This window comes from Mirounga angustirostris, unplaced genomic scaffold (assembly GCF_029215605.1).
Source record: "Mirounga angustirostris isolate CCGP_5_RB_7025 unplaced genomic scaffold, mMirAng1.0.hap1 SCAF_2, whole genome shotgun sequence".
Taxonomy (NCBI): Eukaryota; Metazoa; Chordata; class Mammalia; order Carnivora; family Phocidae; genus Mirounga; species Mirounga angustirostris.
The window spans coordinates 69,536,259-69,553,433 of NW_026991710.1; the positions used below are offsets into that span (position 1 = coordinate 69,536,259).

Here is a 17,175-nt window from a genome sequence, read left to right on the forward strand (position 1 = left end):
CACATTATGCTTTACTTCTAGTAAAAGAAGCTTTGCTTTTTTTCAATTCAGGAATTGCAAATTAGGGATGAATTTAAAATTATAAAGGAAATTATTGAACACTTAATTGATATTATGGGTATGTATATATGTGCATTTAAAGAAAACATTAGCCAGCTTTATGAGATGATTGTATATAATCTTGATCTGAAAACTTTTAAGGACAGAAAATACCTTAGAAATTTGCTATATGCATGATTTCATTGTTTAACTCTGATCAGTAAGCTTTTAGAGTTGTGGCAGAAAGGCATTTTCTGTAGCTTAAAGTCTTCTCTTTCAGAAGTTGTACTTCATGATTATTTAATGTTGCACAACAACTAGCATATGAATAATAACTTAGCCTGACCTTCTTATGAACATAAGAGACGTTTATGTGAAGAATTCTTGCCCAATGTGGAAAAAACCCCCAAACCCTTAATTATTCAAATAGATAAAACTGTGATAGTCTCAGAGTATAGTGAAGCTACATACTGATGTAGATGACTATTTCTAACATTCAAGAAATTGAGTAATATACTTTCTTAACATGTGAATATTAAAAATTAAACCATGTTCTTATGTTCACGTGTGTGTTTTAAAAGACATACTTAATATTTGATAAATTAATAGTAGTATGAACTAGTGAAGTCTGAGAAAAGTGTTTTTTTACACTTGAACCTTGCTTTGACAGTTAAACAGTAAAGAAATCAAACACTAATGGAAATATATATTTAATGCATTAAGTTATGCTACACTAGTCTGATATATTTTGTTTGAATAGGTGATTTTTTTTGATTACCCATAAAGTGAGTATTAAGCCGAACTACGTCCTAGTTTGCACAGGGAATGTGTGCAGGCACCTGTGTTAAAGAAACTCAAATAGACCAACTTGTTTACAGCTTGTTTCCAAATATGCATATATATCTGCAAAGATGGTATATAATATTATTGACCCTTATTTATTAAAAATGGCAACTTGTTACAAAACCTAACTTCCAAATTTAGAAATGTTATATTCATTACAAGAGATACAAGAAAAGAAAAGGAAAAGATTTCTTCTTAAAAATAAAATATGCTTTGAATTGTTTGATACCATTTTCATCCTGAAATCTTTCTTTGCTATTGAAGTTTTCAAAAGCATTTGTTCTCACAAAGAACCTACCCATTTTTCCCCAGAGTGTATTTTTTTTAATTTTTTTCCCCCAGAGTGTATTTTATAACCAAGTTAAACAAACACTTCGAAAATGTTGGTTTATCATGGAAATGCTTACACCATCTTAAATAAACTCCATTATCATATAGTAACTTACAAGTAGTAATAAATTATATTTGCTTTAGACTAAAGGTATTCTTCAGAAAGAATGTTTGATGTTTGGAATTCAAAAGCAGTAATTCTTAGTTATTTAGTTGAGTAATTTGCTGGTTTTATGCTGTGCATTTTCTAAAAGTGAGATAATTTATGTTAGCTGCTCAAACAAAAGTGCAGATTGCTAATATAAAAATTTTAGCTAGTATACAAAAAAGAGAGTAGAAAACAATACAAATCCCGTTTATCTCATTTAGTTCTCACGAAAAGTAGGCTCCACAGATCCCTTTTTTTTTTTAAAGATTTATTTATTTATTTGAGAGAGCGAGAATGAGAGAGAGAGAGTACATGAGAGGGGGGAGGGTTAGAGGGAGAAGCAGGCTCCTTGCTGAGCAGGGAGCCCTATGCGGGACTCGATCCAGAGACTCCAGGATCATGACCTGAGCCGAAGGCAGTCTCTTAACCAACTGAGCCACCCAGGCGCCCCCACAGATCCCTTTTATGTGTGAGAAATCAAGCAGAACAGTGGATGTTGCTTATGTACACATTTCTTTTTAAATATTCTTGTTTTAAGCCATTTAAAAATATTAATAGTGCTCTGTACCATTTTTGTGATCTTTAAATCTGTCAGTTGCTACTGGCTATGAGTAATTACAGAATTAGAAGAGGTCTTGGAGTACATATTCCTGAGCTCATGAAGATTTAATAACTTACCCAAGACCACGTAACTAGTTAATGATAGAATTTCCATCATTATGGGAGACTGTGGATTTCCATCTAGATTTCAAAACTCCAGTCTGAGAATTTCCAATTCTGTGTTACTTCCTGATTTTTTAAAAAAGATGTGTTCCAGTGTTCATTGGGTTAATACAGCAATTGGAAGAGAAGTAACTGCCAAATTTGGGTTTGTCCTTTTAAGCATGTAAGGAGGCTCATTGAACTAATAGGAAAGACATTTGTCTCGGGCACCTGGGTGGCTCAGTCAGTTAAGCATCTGACTCTTGATTTGGGCTCAGGTCATGATCTCGGGGTTGTGCGATGGAGCCCCACGTCCAGCTCCACGCTCTGTGCAGAGTCTGCTTCTCCCTTTCCCTCTGCTCCTCCCCCTGCTCTCTCTCTCTCTCCTTTCCTCTCTCAAATAAATAAAATTTAAAAAAAAAAAAAAAGGAAGACAGTTGTCTGCTTTAACCTCAGATGTATAGCCCTTTCCTTAGTCCATCCTCTTGAAAGGAGCCTTTACATAAATCACCTCTATAGCATTTCCTTAGCTGCTAACATCAACCAGCCAGCTAACACAGGGGAGAGCAGAGTTTGGTACTAGAAGGAATCTGGATGCTATTTAAACCAAACATCTCACTTTCAAAAGCCCAGAGTAGGCTAGTTTGCCAAAGGAGATACATAATTCATAATTTATAACAGAGCTGTATTTAGAATCCAGATCTCTTGAAACCCAGAATAAGATTTTTTCCACTTTGCCATTCTGATTTCAAGCAGAAACGAGATACATTTCAGATACATTATTTGGAAAATTCTTTACTGACTGGAAGGTTGGGCATTCAACTCTAACCACCTAACAAACCCCTTAAGTCTCTTCCTAATAAAATTATATAATTTTTAATACAGTAAAACAAGATAGTATAATTTTTTAAAAAGGCTCAAATCAGGCACTTTTGGTTCTTTCTGCAGCAAACCACACTGGATAGGGGTTAAGATGGAGCTCTATGGTGTTGCATGCTCTATTGTGGTAGATAGTGTCTTAATGGGGCTTTCCTACAGTAGGATCTTATAAGATGGTTATCCTGTAGCCAGTGAAATAAGAATGTAAGCTATCAAAATGCAGTGGTTAGCATTGAGTGCTCTGATTTCCTTGAGAACAAAATAAGAAAGGAAGAGAAAAGACCCTGAGAAAGAAACTATAGTTGAAGTTTAAAAATTATAAATATAAGATTATTTCTATAATTATTAAGTTAATACTTAATCTTTCAGATAGTTTTCTACATTTAAAAAGCAGTAAGGAAGGGGCAGGAAGAAACATAACAGGTTTATCTTGTGGAAACTACTTGTAAAATTGATGTGACTCTTCAGTTTTCCCCTCAGCAGAGGACTGTCCCAGTCTACTTTTTCCCTTTTTTCCTTGTTCCTAGTATCTTTTTTGCACCTCTCTACTCCATCTCAAAATCGGACATACCATCTGTTTTATAGTAGAAGTATCCGTCACCGTCTCTCTTGTATGTAATTACCCCACACTCCCTGTCTTTCATTGCCGTGTGGGTTGGTAGCACATTCCCAATTATGAGAGATGGACTTGGAACCAGTACTGTGAGAGTCTAGTAGGAACAGCACTCCACACCCTGGGCGGGGACCATGAATAGCATTTTGCTTCCAGCAGTCAACACTCCTCTGCATTCTGTATAAATACTAGGAGGGAATAGGAAGAACAGATAAAATTAAATTCTTCAAAAGTGACTGTGGTTAAATATTACTACTTAAGGAGTTTTAAGTCAACCTACTTTACTTCAGCCTTGAATACTGTTTAAAGAAAACAGTGTTGTGACCTCTGGTCTAGCTTAGTTTTGCTGTTCCGTGACCACCTTGTGAATGCAGCTTAAACTCTGTGTTGTGCAACTAGAATATGTAAACACTGCAGTATGTGAGCCTGCGCTTATCACTGAGGCACCTCATTTTCATGAGAAGATTGAATTTGAAAGCGCACACGTTTTTATAGTTGCATTTCAGAAAAACAAGAGGATGGGTTTATAAATATTACAGATCAATATGTAGGATACTTTTAGTGACATGTTACGGAGAGAGAAATTTTTCTTCAAAACTTATCTCTCTTTTAAAATCCAAAATTGGGGCGCCTGGATGGCTCAGTCAGTTAAGCATCCGACTCTTGATTTCAGCTTACGTCATGATCTCAGGGTCCTGAGATCAAGCCCCACATTCGCTCTGTGCTGGGCATAGAGCCTGCTTAAGATTCTTTCTCTCCCTCTCCCTCTGCACACTGCCCCCCACTCTTATGTCCTCTCCATTTCTCTCTCCCTCTCTCTCAAATAAATAAATCTTAAAAAAAAAAAAAAAAAAGCTTTCAGGCATAGCCAGGTTCAGGAAGCTTTGTCTCACCTCCCCAGTTTATGATGATGTCCTATTTTTCATTGAAATTATTGTTTTGAGGAGCTTGTTTCTCCTATAAAAATCAGAATTTTGGCATGGTCTAGGGGTGCCTGGGTGGCTCAGTTAAGCATATGCCTTCAGCTCAGGTCATGATCCCAGGGTGCTGGAGTTGCCCGAGTTTGGCTCCCAGCTCAGTGGGGAGTCGGCTTCTCCCTTTCCCCCTGCCACCCCCCTCCCCCCGTACTCTCTTTCTCTCTGTCAAATAAATAAATAAAATCGTTAAGAAAAAAAAAGAAGAAATTTTGCATGGTCTAATTCATAGCTGTGTCCTTAGTATCTACCACTATACCCTACCTGATAATAAGTATTAATGTAAACTGAGTATTGCAATGTAGCTATTAATATTAAATATTTGGTAAGTGCTATTTCAGATACATGATAAAATATTCTCTGATGAATTCTGCATCGTGAGGAGAAATCCTACCTCCTTCTCCTGTGTTTTGTCCAACTCCAAGAGAAGTCATAACCTGACAACCAACAGCAGATGCAGTCAATTTCCTTTAAAGCTCTGGACTGTTTGGGAAAGCTTTAGAAGGGGTAGAGAAGTCCTAACAACATGGGATCCGGGAGGATTCTAGAAGAGTGCCATAGCCAGCCCAAATGCAAGACACAGCCTAGATTGGTGGCTGCTCCATTACACAAGACTGTTAATAGATTGAGGGGACTAGAGACTTCATTCTTTTTGCTGTTCCTACTCTGCACAAATTTTACATCTATAAAGTAATTTACAGTTCACAGAGCATTTCTCCATATATCTTTCCTTAGTTATGTATCTTTATACTTGCGTTGAGTTCTTTTCCTCCTGATTAAAAATTTTATTGATCATGTCTAGCTCTCAGGGTATTTTAGAATATGTTCTGTTCATGTAGCAGGTAGCATGGTATAACATAGAATACAGTAGACTCTACTGAACATAAAAAAGGAATAATCTTTAATCCCTAAAAATTAATCCCCTGATAAGAAAGCACAGAGAAAAACACAATACATGAAAACATAATGTTACTATTTTTGTATCTTTGGTGTATTCGAAAATTGAAATATTTCACTAGAGCCGTAACCTTAAAAATGCAGAGTTTAAAATTTTTTTTTAATTATTTAGTTCCTGATGCTGCAGTTGTCTGAGTCTCACTTTCTGCCTGTCACTTGTCGGAGCTTGAATATGTGTCACTTGTAAATGATGTTTTTAGTTTTTAGATTACAGTTTGTGCTTGCTTAGTTTCATTTTAATGGGAAGGTTGTAGATTTGAATGTTTCATCTGAAATAGCTTTACGTAAGTTCAGAATATCATGTAAATCTTCATAATATCCTAAATATTAAAAGCATAGTGTTCATGATCACATACTACAGCTTTATATGTTTAAAGTGTTAAGTGTGAACAAAAAATTTTAAAGTGTTAAGTGTGTTAAGTGGCGGTAGAAATTGTGACTGTCAAGAACTTATGTCTAAATGCTCTAGCCTGCTTCTTATTGTTACTATATAAGTAGAGTCGATAGGATATTAGGGTTGGAGTGATTTTTATTTAAAGGACCAGATTGAGGTTAAAGAATAACAAAACATCTGTCAGATTTTTATATCTTGTACTCTGACCAAAAATAGTATACTCTTAATTATGGTAATATAATTAGAAATGAAAAGATGTCTCCAATTGTCAGAGTATGTATGATTACAGAATCTCTATAACTAGACTCCAAATGTTAATTCTTTTTTTTCTTTTTTTCTTTTCTTTTTTTTTTTTTTTTAAAGATTTTATTTATTTATTTGGGACAGAGAGAATGAGAGAGAGAGAGCACATAAGAGGGGGGAGGGTCAGAGGGAGAAGCAGGCTCCCCGCTGAGCAGGGAGCCCGATGCGGGACTCGATCCAGGGACTCCAGGATCATGACCTGAGCCGAAAGCAGCCGCTCAACCAACTGAGCCACCCAGGCGCCCCTCCAAATGTTAATTCTTTAAGCCATCCTTCTGTAGATCCTATTCTTCTCATTCTCTCACTGCTATTCTACAAAATGTTTTTAAGAGAGAATATATTCCTATGTGTTTTCTGTGTTCATATACATATATTCACATATACCCAATTTGGTGCTGCTTTTTCTGGTGACATGTATCAAGGCTGATTTTACTCTCTCATTTATTCTTTTGCATTCATTATTTCTACACTAAGATTCTTTCCTACAACTTCATTTTCCACATCTAAAAACTAAGTACTCGTAGGAAATCAAAGAGAAGGAAATTGTTTAGTGAAATGAGGAATAATCATGGCCCCTAAATGGACCCTGGTACACTCATTTGTACAAGGTAGGCTTCATTTAAATATTTACTAACTGCGAAATTTGCATCTCAATAAATTAGATATTGAATCTAATTTTATCCCACAAAAGCCAAATACAGTTCTGCAATTATAATGGTGAAAGCTTAAAATTTTGCTCTTAGAGTTTTAACATTGCAATGAAAATGGCCATATATGCATTTTATAAAGTGCATATCTGAATATTCTTAATAGGTCCATTTCACATGATTCAAGAATTTTGGTTTTTATAAAACTTTGTAGTATATTATAAATACTTAGGAGCATTTCTTTGTTTAAAAAATAGTCTGACACTTTTTTTTATTTTTAAAGATTTTATTTATTTATTTGACAGAGAGATACATAGCGAGAGAGGGAACACAAGCAGGGGGAGTGGGAGAGGGAGAAGCAGGCTTCCAGCAGAGCAGGAAGCCTGATGCAGGACTCTATCCCAGGACCCTGGGATCATGACCTGAGCCAAAGGCAGATGCTTAATGACTGAGCCACCCAGGCGCCCCAGTCTGACACTTGGTAATTAAAATAACAATCACTAGGTTTTATTGATCTGGAAGATGGGCATGTGAGGACATATTGTGCTCTCTGTTTTTGTCTCTGTGTAGAAGGTTTCATAATAAAAATGTTTTTTTCCTCTCTCTTTTAATCACTCAGTTACACCACATTCCTGGGATCTGGGCCAAATGTAAGGTGCTTATAGTATACATTTAAATATATATAGAAAACATATCTGTGGTATCTGGATCCTTCAAAAAAAAAAAGTTATCTATAATGTTAGGACCCCTCATGGATAATTAGGGACTACCCTTCTTCTGGCAGACCAGAAGAGTGGACGAAATCTGCTCTGGCACTAGTTAGTGTCTACTGGATGCCTTTAAGTAGGTCATGTCAGAAAGCCAAGCAATGTTCCCATCAGATCACTTGATCTGTAAGCCTGCAAAATACGGCTCTCCATATACACTAATGCAAGATACATTCTTGGTGAAGGACATGTTTGTAGTAATTTTATGTTGGTAATGAATTTTATAATAATTCCTGAAATGGTTAAATTTATTACTTAATTCAGAAATGGAAAGCCCATATTACAAAGGCTAGCTTTTCTTGTAAGCATGACTGAGTAGTAAATAATGCCTGGGAACTTTAATCTGGCCATGCCACTACATGAAAGGAACATGGCTAACAGCATTTTAAAAGATACATTTCAGAATACAAGAAGCTTAGAAAAGAGATTCCCACAGTTTAGTTAACATAGACTCCCTACGCCTACCCCGGTCTTCGAAGTCTGCCTATCCCCTAGTAGTGCTGCAAAGCTAGTCATCCAGTCCATGTTTCTGGAGTGCCAGTGCCCCATGACTCTAAAGCAATAAGGCATCATAAGTCAGTGCCCTCCCTCCCCGCAGGTGTGATACTAAGAACATTTATAGACCAACAGTTCATTAAGGGAAAATGATTTATTGTTATGCTTTTAAGAGGGGATAATCAATATTACATTAATTGTCTCATAGAAGGAACCCAAGAGTTGAAAAAAGGAAAGGGAACATGGACTCATGAAATAATACAAGAACAATTATGAAGCACCACCAAAGAATGGAAATTCAACTTGAAATTTATTTACTATCTTACAGCCACTGGCAGAAATAGTTATGAAACAGTAAATTCATGGGACACATGGGTCATTCAGTTGGTTAAGCATCTGCCTTTGGCTCAAGAGTCTTGGGATCGAGTTCTGTATCGGGCTCCTTGCTCAGAGAGGAACCTGTTTCTCCCTCTGCCTGCCGCTCCCCCCTGCTTGTGCATTCTCTCTCTCTCTCTCTCTCTCTGACAAATAAATAAATAAATAATCTGAAAAAAAAAAAAAAGAAGAAGAAACAGTAAATTCATTCAATGTGGGGTGTGAAATTGTTATTGCATGGCATAACATCCAAGTGACTGAATTCTCTACTCTGTCTACTAAATAGTCTTATTGCAACTCTGTACTTTTCTTTGTATGGTAAAAACCATATTGCCTCTATACATTTGAGTCCTCTCCTTGCCCTTGTTGGTTTTATTTCGTGTCCTGTACATTGCAATGCCAGGTTTGTAATTTGTTCAAGTTAACTTTGGGGAAATCCCTCAAAAATTTAACGTGGCGGTTCCATAACAATTAAACAAAAAGTTCTTCAGTGCCCTTGGAAAATAGCAATTCTTCTTAAGTAACCATTTAATTGTTCATTAAATTTAAATAGAACTAGACAAAACCATTGTTTGATATCTTCTAAAATCTTTTCAAATCACATTTATTTTAAACCAGAAGAATTTTTTTTTTTTAATTATCTTATTTACCATGAGACTTGCTTGTGGTAGAATGGAATCATTTTTTTAAAGTACTAGTAAATATTTGGATTTTCAATCCCAAAACTCTTTCCATTAATTATGATATTATTTCATACTCATGTTCAATGTGTACAAAGGTGAACAAAGTAGAGGTCTTCTGTATCATGCCTACTTCTCCAGGTAAACATTGCCACAAGAACAATGTGCAACTTCCTCTCCATCAAGTGGCCATTTTTCCTTCTTTGTCTCAGCATGACCTTCCCATTCTTCCAGCCCATCATGTTCATCTTGGTTCTACAAGCCTGGTTCCTGTGTTGCCATTTGACTCTCTCATTCGTTTATTCATCCCTTTTTCTTTTAACAATCTCTACTGAACACCTTGCAGCACAAGGAATAATTCATTTTGTAAAGTTCCTGTTCTCCAGTTTGCAAACTAGTAAAAAAGAATCCCTCACATATATCCATTGTGTGCCATCATACATCCCATGTCTCCCCCACCTCAGTTCTAATGTTTCCCATGGTTTTGTTTCTCTAGTGCCAAGAAAAAACCACCAAACCATTCTGACTGGTTCCAATAAAATTCATACATTCTAGCCTAATCTAAGCTCTCATGGATATATAAAAGCTTTCATGTGGTTTTTACTGACTTATCACACTCTTCTTAGCAGAATTTCTTTACTCTTCTCAAGCTCCTGGCCCCTGGCTCTCAGGAAGTGAAGCACTTTTTATTACCAGGAATAAGGCAACTTCTGATATGAGTATCTTGGGATTCCTTCTGTATCTTCACTCTTTCCCTTGTCCATCATTTCTTAAGAAGAAAAAGTTCTTCCTCCTTGCTGAAATTACTATGCATGTATGTTGGGGGTTTTTTTTCCCATCTCCTGTTTCCTTCACATTTTTTCATCAGTTTTCCCCACCATCATTTGCAACATCAGTCTCTCTCATTCTGCAGGCTTATTATCCACTAACATCATACTAAGACTTCCACCCTGCCACAAGGATTCAGATAACTCATTCAATCTTTTTTTTTTTTTTTACATTAAAAAGTTTGTCGTTTTGTATGTTTTGGGGAGTGGGTGGAGAGAGGTCTGTAGTTTTCATCAAATTCTAACAAATGAATCTGTGACTCCACAATATTAAGAGCCACTGCTATAAATGTAGTCGGAGACCAGGTTATTAAAGGCTTTGAATACCAAGCTAAGGAGGTTTTAAATTTTATCCTGAAGACTTTATGCTCAGATTTTCATTTCTGGAAAGTTCCTAATGTGTCACACAGCTGGCAAGTAGTGAGCTGAGATTTAAGCCCAGATAATCTGGTGTCAGAGTCCAGGTTCTTAACCAGTATGTCAAACTGCCTCAAAATTGGAATCACGTTGTTTGAATATCATCCAGCAATTGGTAAATTTAAAGCAATATATAAAATGTTCTAGTCTCATAAGAGTAAATGTAGTATTTGATTTGTGTGGAACAGTTAATGCATTTGCTTTCTAATGTTTTTGTTTAATCCTTTTAGAACCAATTCGAAGATATAAAACTTACCACAGTGATATCTTTAGTACCTCCAGTGAAAGTCCATCAATCATTTCCTCTGAATCAGATTTCCGACAAGGTGAGAGGCATCTGGATAACCAAAATGTCTTTAAGAAACCATGAATGTCCTTCTTTTTCAGTAGTGTTAAGATATAAGGTGTTAAAAGAATAATTCTATATAAAATTTAAAAATTATAAAAAGCTGCTGGTTACTCATTTTAAGAGTATTATAGGAGCTTAATAGTTTCATCAAAGAATAATGTAGTCATTTTCATAATAGGAATTAATTCATTGTCTTTAAAAATAATATGACTTATCCGGAGTTTAATGACATTATGTCATTAATTTGATGGTATAAATGTGATTTATAAAAATTACCTTAGTGTATCTGCTAAGTGTTTGAGTTTTAAATAAGGCTACTTCATATTTTTATCACCTGTGCTGTTATTTCTTTTTTCATTCCTTTTTTCATTCTTTAATTAGTACGAAAAAGTGAAGCTTCCAAGAGGTTTGAATCTAACAATGGTCTCCCAGGGGTAGGTGAAAACCCAAGTCAAGGCCAGTCACAGAGACCAAGGTATGTGACATGAAAAAATAGTAATAATATATTGCCAGTGACAGGTGTTTTGTTTTTCTTTATTAGAATCAAGGAGAAGTTTTCAAAATTATCCTCTTTTCTCTTTTCTCCATTTTCCTTTTTTCTTTACCTCTTCTTTAAATTCTTGGAAATTCATTTAATTATGTGAAAGACATTGTAGTAGTTTGAGTTTGAGTTATTGGAATCTTTTAAAATTAGAACTGGCGGGGCGCCCTGGGCGGCTCAGTCGTTGAGCGTCTGCCTTTGGCTCAGGTCATGGTCCCAGGGTCCTGGGATCGAGCCCTGCATCGGGCTCCCTGCTCAGCGGGAAGCCTGCTTCTCCCTCTTGGACTCCCCGTGATTGTGTTCCCTCTCTCACTGTGTCTCTCTCTGTGTGTCAAATAAATAAATAAGATCTTTAAAAAATAAATAAATAAATAAAATTAGAATTGGCTCTGATTATTTATAGTTTGTGCTTGAAATTAAAATTGTCAATATGTATATAAAATAACGTATTAACAGGAAGTTCTGAGGGGATGGCATCAAACATCTGTGAGAAGATAATAAGCCTTAATTTCTAAGAGAGTAATTTCTCTTGAAAAGTTGAACAGGCTCAACAAGCAGGTTTTCAGGGATTATTTTTTTTGAATGGATAATGAGTAGGTTACTACTAAGTAACCTGTTATGTAAAAAGTTAATTATTCACTACATATTTACTGGCTTAAAAGAGATTATCTTGTTTTTTTTTTTTTAAAGTCCAATTTGGGCTATTTCAAGTTCATTTTCATACTGAAAGATTCAGCTTTCTTATAAGGTGTTAGGTATTATTCTTGTGCTGTGCTTAGGATGGTGGTATTATAGCTATATATTGATTTACTTTGTTTAAACTGAAAACTGTCAAGCCAATACTGAATATTTTGATGTGTATCCTTTTCCTATGTGCACAAGTCCCTTACATGAATAAAAGCATATTGTTAATGTTAAACATTTATTTGAAATTTGTAATGTGTTATTACAGAACTAGAGGTTGCTTCAGAATTTACTCCCAAACTATGGAAATCCTTTTAAATTTGATATCTTAATTTGTTTAATTCAAGTGTCACCATATACAAAAGAATCATTTGGAGATTAACAAAAACTTGCCCCTTAGCTAATTAATTCTGGCAGACACTGTTTCACACCTGTAAACTATTAATAGACCAGGTAACAGTAGCCATGTGATTAAAACAGACAATTTATCTAGGTTTTAGACTCCAAGTAATTAAATACATTGCACTAAAGTTATTCCTTTTAATATTGCAGTTTTTATTAAATTTATGTCTTTTTCTCTCCTCTTATGCCTTTTAAAATAGTCCATGAACATCAAAAACTAATGATGTAATGTATGGTGATTAACATAACAATAAAAATTAAAAATAAAATAAAATAGTCCATGATACTTTATTTCCTCTGAGGAAAGCTCTAATAAGTATTCATTTACCTAAAGCAGTATTTTATTTGCATAGTAGGATTTTATATTACTAGGACCCCATTGTGGTGATAACCCTGATTTGGTAATTTTGAACAAAGAGGTAAGAGACAAAGATAGGTTTATGTTTGATGTTATACAGTTTTCTTAAAGACACAAAAGCATTTTGTGATGAACAGCAATAAGAAGCAAATATTGAAATGCAGTCAGCACTGTGGTGAATTGCGGGAGTCATTCCTCACTACGTATTTAATTTGGAGAAATTTTATATAAATAGTATGATGCTCTTTAGCTTGATGAAAACATGAGTAAAGACAACTGGAGAATTATTGGGCTTATGTATTAAAAATTGATTTTATCGTTCATTTGTTAGTTGTTTAAGAACATATTCCTCCAAGGGACGCCTGCGTGGCTCAGTTGGTTAAGAACATATTCCTCCAAATAAAATTAAATCATTTTGTGAGTCTTATTTCAATTTTCTTGATAAGTTACCTCAAAAGATTATAAGAGAATATTTGTTTCAACTGTTTCCAAGTTTTATTTTTAGGAGACATTAACTTTATTTATTTATTTTTTAAAGATTTTATTTATTTATTTGACAGAGAGAGACACAGCAAGAGAGGGAACACAAGCAGGGGGAGTGGGAGAGGAAGAAGCAGGCTTCCTGCGGAGCAGGGGGCCGGATGCGGGGCTTGATCTCAGGACTCTGGGATCACGACCTGAGCCGAAGGCAGACGCTTAATGACTGCCCCTAGGAGACATTAACTTTAAGGTCACTTTAGTTCATTAAATCGTGTTCTAATGATAAACTGTCTTTTATTTCACACTTTAAGTGGAAAAAAAAACTCAATGTGGCATTCATAGCATCTCCATTAGATAAAGACATACACAAAAAAATATTTCAAGGAAAAGTAGGTTGTTAAATCTGTGTATATGTTATATTTAATGTAAGATGCTAAGCTCTACTTCTTTTAGACAAGTCCCATCCCCTTTTTCTGCCCACCGACAAACACATTAAGTAAAATACTCTAAATTCCTTATTCAAGTGCAGAATTTTCTGAATGTGAACAAAGGTTTCTAATAACATCCTTAGCATGCTGGCACACAATTAGGAGGTCCTGTTTTGTTCTTTAGGTCATATATTTGTGAGATCTATAAATAGTGCTATATTTAGACATGTTGCATGCTTCTTTATAAAAATTTCCATTCCCTTTAGCTAGAATGAAATGGAAAAACAGATCCAGGCAGTGCTGTTGATTTGTATCATAGGGGGTGGGGGGAAATTAACAGGAAATTATGAGTCAGATACAGCAGAATGAGTAATTTTTTGATTCTGAGTTATCAAAAGTGTCTTTCAGTGACCAAAAAGGATATTCAAAGCTGTTTTCCAAAGAACATCTCTAAGTTTTTTCTGTGTTAACTTTTGAAGTACAGTTTATACATAGTACAATTCCCACTGTTTCTGTGCCTATCTGCTTGAGGAGGTAGCCTATTTTTCCGACTTAACTTTGAACAAGAAGGCTAATATATTTAATGAAACCAACAGATGCAAGTTAAAATGTATAGATTCAGGTTCTTATTATTATCCTTGACCCCTCCCCCCATATTAAGTGAGAGAGCCATAAAATTACATTCTGTCATTTGCTCAAGAAATTATTGCTGTGCACCTACCGTGTACTGGGAACTTTTAGGTACTGGAGATAGAGTCATGCAAAAAAACAAGAAAAAGTGTCCCTCAAAGGAATTTCTAGGGCTGAGAGATAGCCAGTAAACCATTAAAAAACAAGTAAGTAAATGCACCATCATTATCAGATAATGATGGTGCTTTAAAGAAAAATAAAGCAGGCTAAGGGGATAGAGAGTGCACATAGAGGCAAACAGTGATCAACAAAATGAAAAGTCAACCTACTGATGGGGAGAAGATATATATAAGTGATATTTCTGATAAGGGATCATATCCAAGATATATAAAGAAATTATATATAATATATATAGTATATATATATTATATAATATAATATATATATATATCAACACCAAAAAAAGTCAGATGATCCAATTTAAAAATGGGCAGAGGACCAGAACAGACATTTTTCCAAAGAACACATACACATGGCCAGTAGGCACATGAAAAGATGCTCAACATCATTAATCATCAGGGAAATGCAAATCAAAACCACAATGCAGTATCACCTTACACCCGCCAGAATGCCTAAAATCAAGAAGACAAGAAACAAGTGTTGACGAGGATGTGGAGAAAAAGGAATCCCCATGCACAGTTGGTGGGAATGTAAAGTGGTGCAACCACTGTGGAAAACAGTATGGAGGTTCCTCAAAAAATTAAAAATAGAAATACAATATTATCCAATAATTCCACTAGTGGATATTTACCCAAAGGAAATGAAAACACCAATTTAAAAACATATTTGCACCTCTGTGTTTACTACAACACTATTTACAGTAGCCAAGATATGGAAGCAACCCAAGTGCCCATCAGTAGATGAATGGATAAAGACACACACACACACAAACACACACACCCTGGAATATTACTCAGCCATAAAAAAGAATGAGATCTTGCCATTTGCAACAACATGGATGGACCCAGAGGGTATTATGCTAAGTGAAAAAAGTCAAAGACAAATACCATATGATTTCATTTATATGTGGAATCTAAAAAACAAAACAAATGAACAAACAAAACAGAAACAGACTTATGAATACAGAGAACAAACTATTGATTGTGAAAGTGGGGAGGGAGTGAAATAACTGAAGGGGATTAAGAGGTACAGTCTTCCAGTTATAAAATAAGTAAGTCACGGAAATAGAAAGTACAGCATTGGGAAGATAGTCAATAATACTGTAATAACTTTGTATGGTGACTACACTTAACATGGTAAGCATTGAGTAATACAGAATTGTCATATCACCATGTTGTTCACCTGAAACTAATATACCATTGTATATCAACTACACTTCAATAATAAAAATTTTAATTGGAAAAGAGTAAAAAAAAAAAAAGAAGAAAAAAAAAGTAGGCTTAAGGGATAGAGAGTGCAGGGTTGTGATGTCCAGGTTCTTTTATACATAGGTAGGGTGATTAGAGGAGGCCTCTCCCAAGGATTATATTTGGATAGAAAACTATTTTAAGTGATGGGGTGAACTGTGCATATAGCAGGAGACAGGGTTCCTTCCAAACAAAAGGAATGACAAGAGCAAAGGCCTTGAGTTATGGGAGATGTGTTGCATGTCAGAGCAATACAGGAAGGACAGTGTGGGTGCAGCAGGATGAGAGAAAGGCAGAGTGGGTAGTAACCAGAATCCAAATCATGTCACACCTCAGAAGCTTACGTGAACAATTTGGATGTATGATGGGAAGCCATTGAGTGGCTTGAAAACATAGGTCTAATTTACATTTAATGGGATTACTCTGTTCTGTTTGAAGAACAGTTTACAAGAGTAAAAGCCCTGTTGGAAGTAATCATAGTGAGATCTAGCCCCACATCCATTTGGATAGATATAGCCCAGATTAGATTGCTAGTGATAGAGAAGAGTCAGATATAGATATTTTCAAGGTTGTGCTTTCAGGATTTGCTGCCCAATCAGATAGGGGATTTGTAGGATAGAGAGAGGAATCAAGAATGATTCCCAGTTGGTTGTAAGCAACTGGTGAATGATTGAGAAAAGGTTGGACAAGGGGAAAAAATATCAAGAATCTGATTTGAGACATATCAGCCTAAAGATGCATATTAACATCCAAGTAGAACACTCACCTAGGCAAATAAAATTAGAATTCAGAGGAGAGACTGAATTATAGGCATATATAAAGTAATTAAGGCCATGTAACTAGATAAGATCATGTAGGTATGGAGTATATATGGAGACTAGGAAAATCTGGAGGTCTGAGCACTATTGTAGTCTAAAACTAGGAGATTAGAAATGAAGGAGGTGCCAACAAAAGAGACCAAGAAGGAAAAGCCAGTAAAGTAGAAGGAAAATAAAAAGAGCATGGGTTTTCCAGAAGGGAAATGTTTTAAGACTATGGAAGGACTACACCTGGGTAGCTCAGTCATTTAAGCGTCTGGCTCTTGATTTCGGCTCAAGTCATGATCTCAGAGTCATGAGACCGAGCCCCATTTCAGGCGCCATGCTGCATGTGGAGCCTGCTTAGGATTCTCTCTCTCCCTCTCCACCTCTGAAACAAAACAAAACAAAAAGAATAGGAAGGACTGAGCAACTATGTCTTTTGGTGCTTAGAGGTCAAATAAAGTGAAAATCGAGAATTATCCTTTGGCTTTGACAACAACGAGTTCACTCATTTTTGTGAACAGCTTTGGTGGAATAGTAGGGACTAAAACTACTGGTCTGAGTCCAAGAGAGTGGGAGATGAAGTAGAGATAAAACTTAAATGACAGTTTGAAGAGATTTGCTCTAAAAGACAGAAGGAAAGAATGGGATGAGTCCAAAAGGGGATGTACAACCAAAGGAGGATT

At 35.6% G+C, this 17,175-nt stretch overlaps 1 protein-coding gene across 5 annotated transcripts in view; it reads left to right on the forward strand.

Moving 5' to 3' along the window:
• The window catches only part of PTPN13 (protein tyrosine phosphatase non-receptor type 13), a 210,665-nt gene that overhangs the window by 107,650 nt on the left and 85,840 nt on the right, over positions 1-17,175 (forward strand). For all 5 annotated transcript variants that reach the window (XM_045880821.3, XM_045880823.3, XM_045880824.3 and 2 more), the window contains exons 8-9: positions 10,621-10,716; positions 11,121-11,214. In XM_045880821.3, the coding sequence (XP_045736777.1) occupies positions 10,621-10,716; positions 11,121-11,214 (190 nt within the window). The remainder of the gene's footprint in view (positions 1-10,620; positions 10,717-11,120; positions 11,215-17,175) is intronic.